The sequence below is a fragment of the Onychostruthus taczanowskii genome, unplaced genomic scaffold, assembly GCF_017590055.1.
Source record: "Onychostruthus taczanowskii isolate IOZ18803 unplaced genomic scaffold, ASM1759005v1 scaffold169, whole genome shotgun sequence".
Lineage (NCBI taxonomy): Eukaryota > Metazoa > Chordata > Aves > Passeriformes > Passeridae > Onychostruthus > Onychostruthus taczanowskii.
Window position 1 is genome coordinate 620,691 of NW_024498895.1, and position 6,596 is coordinate 627,286.

At 50.2% G+C, this 6,596-nt stretch overlaps 1 protein-coding gene across 1 annotated transcript; it reads right to left on the reverse strand.

Annotated features, from left to right (window-relative positions):
- Window positions 1-1,078: 1,078 nt before the first annotated feature.
- On the reverse strand, window positions 1,079-5,813 carry LOC121333401 (ly6/PLAUR domain-containing protein 2-like). Its single transcript, XM_041399686.1, has 3 exons — window positions 5,734-5,813; window positions 2,352-2,471; window positions 1,079-1,290 (listed from the first exon to the last, which is right to left on the reverse strand). The coding sequence occupies exons 1-3, from the start codon at window positions 5,783-5,785 to the stop codon at window positions 1,079-1,081; spliced, it is 384 nt and encodes a 127-aa protein (XP_041255620.1). The 5' UTR covers window positions 5,786-5,813.
- Between the last annotated feature and the right edge of the window lie 783 nt (window positions 5,814-6,596).

Consider the following 6,596-nt stretch of genomic DNA (forward strand, 5'->3'; position numbering starts at 1 on the left):
AAGGATGGTGCAGGGGGTGTATCCGTGCTCCACTCTACCCTTGCTTCCCGATCATCTGGATGTTCCCTGGCAATAGGAACAGAGTGAATGTCAAATTTCCTGCAACTCCGTGAGCTGGGAACACCTGGCTCATTCATATCTGCTTCCACTGCAGCTGCTTTTACAGCAGGCAGGGCCTCAGAATCAATCCCACATCTGCTCCAAGCAAATCCCAGCTGTGATCCCAGCACTTTTAACTGATTTTTTTCCCAGAGCTGAGGGTCTGGGATAACCATTATTTTTCCTACTCTGCAGTTTCTGCTCTGAAGGGATGAAGGGAGGGCAGAATAAGAGAAGAATTTTCTTGTAATAGTCATTAAAACATCTGGAAAAGAAAATCTGGGAGCTCAACTGCAACCTGGGCTCAGGCAGAAGCTGAGGCGGGGGTGTGTTTGTCTGGCCAAACTTGGAAATTTGGGTTGCAGGTCTGACCTACCCAGGTCTGTCAGTCCAAGGGGTGTGCTGAGCTTTCCAGAAGTCCATCCCACTCCCACATGGAAGCTGAGCCCTTCTGAACTCATTCCTTAGCTTATCCTTGGACTTAAGCTCCAGATCTCTGCAGTTGCCACCCACACCCTGATGGGCAGGAAGTACCTGGGCCAAGATCCATCTGCTCCTCTCAATCAGGACATGGCACAGGATTCCCAGAGAAGCTGTGGCTGTCCCTGGGTCCCTGGCAGTGTTCCAGGTCAGGTTGGATGGGGCTTGGAGCAGCCTGGGATAGTGGAAGGTCTTCCTGCCTGTGGCAGGGGGTTGGAATTGGATGACCTTGAAGGTTCCTTCCAACCCACCCCATTCTCTGTGGATCCTGAGGATCAGAAGCAGCTGAAGGTGAGGAACAGCTGCTTGAACAGCTGGAAACTGGAGATTTGAGGAGTTTAAGTCCAGGTGCCCAATCCCTTGGCTTGAATCCAGCGTTGAAGATGGGGCGAAGCCACACGTCAGCGAAGAAGGACATTCCCAAAGCATCTAAGAGTTCATGAGGCAGCATGGCAAGGAGAGTGGTGGGCTTTCAGCTGGAGCTGGGACACTTGTGACCTCACAGGGAGCACTGGAGGACCGTGCCAGCCACCAGGGCCAGCAGACCCAGCGCTGCAGAGCTGCTCCTCACCCCACTGCTGCTCTTGGTGTCATCCGTGCACAGGTCGGTGTAGCAGCAGGATTTTGGCTTTTGGTCCCCTATCCCGTCATAGGAGATGCATTCCTCCTCACAGTTCCTGGTCACGGTGATGTTGCCAAAAAAGGGATAACCTGGGAGAGGCGGATTGGAGAGGAGGAGGAGGAGGAGGTGAGAGAGGGGAAAAAATACGGAAGGAAAATGGGATTGAGAAACACTGACAGGGGAGGTGTTGGACATCCCTAATCCATGGGTGCCTCTAACCCAGCCTGTTTTTTGTGGGAACAGGCCTGCCAGCTCTCACTGCCAACTCTCACCCTCCTGCTCCTTCCAAAATCATTCCAGCATGGAGAAGGGACACAATTCCTGTAGATGTTTGCACCCTCTATAAATTCAAGGTCCACAGAGATATTGGGGTAGGAAAGGCAACACAGAGGCAACAAGTGCAGTGAGTCCTGCTACTTCACTATGAGGCTCCAAATCCGATGGATTTCCCTCCTTCTCTCTCTAAAGTGGGATAATTTCACCTGGGTTTTTACAGAGATGTTCAAGAATAATCCAAGTTGGGACTGGGATGGGGAGAGGGAAGTGTGGCCAGCAGACTGAGGGAGGTGATTCTCCCCCTCTGTTCTAGTGAGGTCCCCCCTGAAGAGTGGGAGCTGCCTCCAGCTCTGGGGTCCTGACATGACAGAGACAGGGAATTGCTGGAACAGGTCCAGAGGAGGCCATGGAGATGCTCCAAGCCCCTCTGCTCTGGAGCCAGGCTGGGAGAGTTGAGGGTGTTCACCTGGAGAAGGGAAGGCTCCAGGGAGACCTCAGAGCCCCTTCCAGCACCCAAGGGGGCTCCAGGAGAGCTGGAGAGGGACTTGGGACAAGGGATGGAAGGACAGGACAAGGAGGAATGGCTTCCCATTGCCAGAGGCTGGAGTTAGATGGGATTTTGGGAAGGAATTCTTGGCTGTGAGGGTGGTGAGGCCCTGGCACAGGTTTCCCAGAGAAGCTGTGGCTGCCTCACCCCTGGAAATGTCCAAGGCCAGGTTGGATGGGGCTTGGAGCAACCTGGGATAGTGGAAGGTGGGAGTTTAGAGTTCCATGATCTTTAAGCTCTCTCCCAACCCAACCCAACCCAACCCAACCCATCCTGGAATTCTCGGATTTCTCCCCAGCAGCCCTCAGGGGCAGTGGTGGCACTCACCTGTCTCCATGGAGTGCAGCGTCGTGGTGCACACAGTGGCTTTTGGGGAACACGTGACGGGTGTCCTGCACTTGGAAATGTCTGTGGGCTCCTTGCACACATAACATCGCAGGGACTGGGCTGCAGAGGGGACAGAAGGGCTCTGAGGTGACACAGCAGGGAAGACAGGCCCAAATCTGAAGCTTTCTGGCCAAAATGCAGCAGTCTCCAAAATTACACATGTCTAGAGGCAATGGCAAAGCTTGGATATGCCAGGGGGGAAAAGAGCAAATCCCAGCACTGGAGGACAAGGGTGGTGTAGCAGGAGCTGGGCCTAAGCATGACTTTGGAGGCTCAGCAGCCAAAAAAAAAACCAAACCAAACCAAACCAAACCAAACCAAACCAAACCAAACCAAACCAAACCAAACCAAACCAAACCAAACCAAACCAAACCAAACCAAACCAAACCAAACCAAACCAAACCAAACCAAACCAAACCAAACCAAACCAAACCAAACCAAACCAAACCAAAAAAAACAAAAAAACCCAAAAAACAAAAAACACCAGGATTTAGAGGGACCTAAGCTTGAGCTTTGTTAGGTCTGAGTATCCTCTGTAAGAATTCAGCCTGGAGAAGAGGAGGCTGAGGGGAGAATTTCTGGGATCCACAACTTCCTCATGAGGGAAAGTGGAGGGGCAGCGCTGATCTCTTCTCTCTGGAGCAGTGACGGAATCCAAGGGAATGGCCTGAAACTGCGTCAGGGGAGGCTTAGGTTGGATATCAGGAAAAGGTTCTTCCCCCAGAGAGTGGCCAGGCACTGGAGCAGACTCCCCAGGGAATGGTCACGGCGTCAGGAGCTCAGAAGGTGTTTGGACAATGCTCTCAGGCCCAGGGTGGGATTGTTGGGATGTCCTGTGCAGGGCAAGGAACTGGACTTTGATAATCCTTGTGGGTCCCTTCCAAATCAGGATATTCCATGATGGTAAAACGCAGCTCCTTCTGCTGAGAGCTGTGACCGTGGCAGTTCCCCCATCCCTCCCCTCACAGCAACAGCTCCTTCCTGCTCGTTTCAGTGAAATTCTGCAGGAATCAGTAACTGAGAGCAGGATTTAAATTTCAGAGCTGTGTCAGAGATGCTGAGGGCATCTTAAAACCACTCTCATCAGGGGCTACTGCTGCTTTTTGGAGAGGTGATGTGCAAACCCGTGCTGTCTGCCGCCTGAGGGAGGAACACCTCTAAATATGCAAATCTTGGTCACAGCAGCTCTCAAAAACCTCAGCGTGAGCACTGTCTATCCACAGCCAGCAGACGCTGAGAGTGTGGAATTTCCAAAGTCCTGCTGGTGTGGCTTGATGACAAAAACCGGTCTGGTTTGAGATTTTCTATCCTACCCTCCTTCCACCGGCTGAAAAACAACCTGCAAGCGTCCAGTGCCACCTATTGGTAAAAATTCACAGCGACGCTGTTTGTTTGTTTGTTTTTTTTTTTTTTTTTTTTTTTTTTGTTCCCGTTCTGCGGTCAGAGGAACTTCTGGGGCTTTGTGATAAGGATAAATATTTCTGAAGGCATTTGTTTGAACACCTGACTTCAGAAAGGAATTTTCAAGGCATCTGCTCCTCGCAGCAGCTCCTTTGGAAAATTCAGCTGTGGGGTAGAGCCTACACAGCACAAAGCTTCTCTTTCTCATTCCTTAGCTCTTGCTAAGGAATTAAATTCAAAGAGACAATTCCTTGTCTCTTTGCAGAAGTAAAAATGATTTTTTCATGGGAATATTTCAATTTTCTTGTGGCCTGTAAGCAAGGGTGGTGGAGCCATCCCTGTTTATCCCTGCTCAGGACCTCACTAGATCCCTTCCCAATGATCCATGATCCATTCCATAAAATTGTTATATATTTTAACAGAGGTAACACATTATCTACAATCATTGGGATGTCTGTGGATGTGTAGGATGGATAGATGGACGTATGGACAGAGCAGTTCTGGCTCCAGGCATTTGAGAAACTGCCCTGCAACTCTTGGGGTGAGGTGGTTTCCATTTACAAACCTCAACACTTTCATGGATGAGCTGGGAAGTGCCTTGGGGGAATCAATCCCAGTTAAAAGCAGGTTTAAGGAAGGAAAACCTCAACCCCCCCATCTTTCACTGACCATGTGTGGAGCATTTAGAGGACATGGGTTTTGTGGGAAGCTTGCATGGAAGAGCAAAGCCCAAATCCAGAAGGACCAGGACAGGAGAACTGAAAAGAGACAGCTCTGCATCCTGATCTGAGCCAATAATTCCCTGTTCCTCACTGTCCAACAGGACCTTCAGTTCCTTGATATCAAACCTCAGGAATATGAACGGTCACAGACACATCCCTCAGCCACAACAGGGGTGCCTAGATCAGCTGCTTCCCTTTGGATCATCCCAAAAAAAATTATTTCTGCCTGATTTCAACTATAAAGCAAAAAAAATTATTAAAAAAATTAATTACTTAAAAATAATTATTAATTATTAAAAATATTAAAAATTATTTCTGCCTGATTTCAACTATAAAGCAAATGAGGTTGATAATTCTGTTTCCATAAAATTCTTTGAGACTTTGGGTGGTTTCTCAGAAATTCCATTAAATCCAAGACAAGAATTCAAATGGAGATGTTTTATTCCTGCCCAGGCTGCCTTTCCTTAGAGCTCTTCTATGGAAACAGCCTGAGGATCTCTGGGGCCCGTGGGCTGTGAGCTAAACCCCTCTGAGGTGGTGCCATCCCTGGAATGCCTGTTCCAGGCAGGGATGTGGCTGCAGTTGGTCACATCTGCGTGAAGGAAGGACACAGCGATGACCAAACCCTGCTGCCAGCTTGCCCAAGATCCAGACTCATCACAGACCCGGGGGAATTTCCCATTTCCACCTATCTCCTGAAACAAGGGAAAATCCTGGAGCTGAGGGTTTAATAAAACTTTCCAATGTCCTTGGAGTTATTTCTCATACCCTCACCCTTATCTGCATTGAAGTTTCACCTTCTGGCTTTCAGCATTTCCAGCAGCCAGCTGGGCGGTTTTAGGGAGGTCAGGAGCTTGGGATGAACATTCCTGATGGGAGAGGGTGGCAGCTCAGGTAGAGGCTGGCACTTCAAGTTCTTTTCCAGGCTGGTCCTGCCCTGTGCCTTGTGGCTGTCCCTTCCATCCCTGGATGTGGGTGACAGGTATCCAAAGGACGTGCATCGCTCCCAGTCAGGCATCACAGCTCTTCCCACCAGGAATGCATCTCCCCTTTCCCATTTCACCCTCTCCTTCGACCTTCTTCAATACAAAAGGCATCATTTCCCCTACCTGGGGGTTACCAGGTCTTTCCCCTCCCTGCCCTCCCAGGAATTTCCCAGTGTGGGGGGCCCTGGAGTGTTGGGAATGAGGAGCTCTTACCCAACTCCACGAATGCCAGGCCAAGCAGGAATCCCACCAGAAGTTTCTTCATGCTGAGAGCAGATCCAGGCAGCCAGGACAGGTCCAGAGAGCTTCTCCCAGGGAGCTTTATATGTTTTCCCACCCTCCACCAGCTGTTGTTGATCCTGTGGGCGGATTCCCTCGGGGTGATCAGGGGAAAGCCCAGCTCCAGTCTGGATTGGGATTTGCAGAGGAACGAGTTCCCTGACGAGGTGACATCACCACAGCGAGCAGACTCCTGCCATACCTCGGCTCTTCCCCAGGTTTATGTCCTGGGGCTGGTCCCATGGAAAAGGAAAAACACGGCTGGCACTGCAAGATGTGGCCCCATGCCAGGGCTTGGATGGGGAATGTAACAAGGTTTGTTTGCTCCTTCCAGTCTGGCTCCACGAGCCCAGAAATGGCTTGTGTCACACGTGATGCACTGGCCAAAAGCTGTCAAGGGGCAAGTGACAGCAGGCAGGGCTTCCACGTGCTTTGCAGAAATGACTCCACAGGCTGGCAGGGCTGGGGTTGCCCAAAGATGTGTTTTCCCAAACCCAGTTCAAAATCAAGCCTGGTTTCTGGATCCCTTGATTATTAACTGAGCTGCTGGGAATGGGAATCGCTTGGAGGCCAGTGGGATATGGTGCTTCCATGTCTGGAATTGGGATAAATCATGTGGTCTCAGGTCCTAGGTCATGCTGACAAAGCAGGACGCTCAGTCTCCCTTTGGAAAACTGCCAATTATTTATCAAATTTTACCCTGAAGCTGGGAAATAAGCCCAATATGGAGCAATTAATCAATTTTCCCCACTCCAGCACCTTCCTGATAGCAAATTTCATTTTATCCACATCAGGGC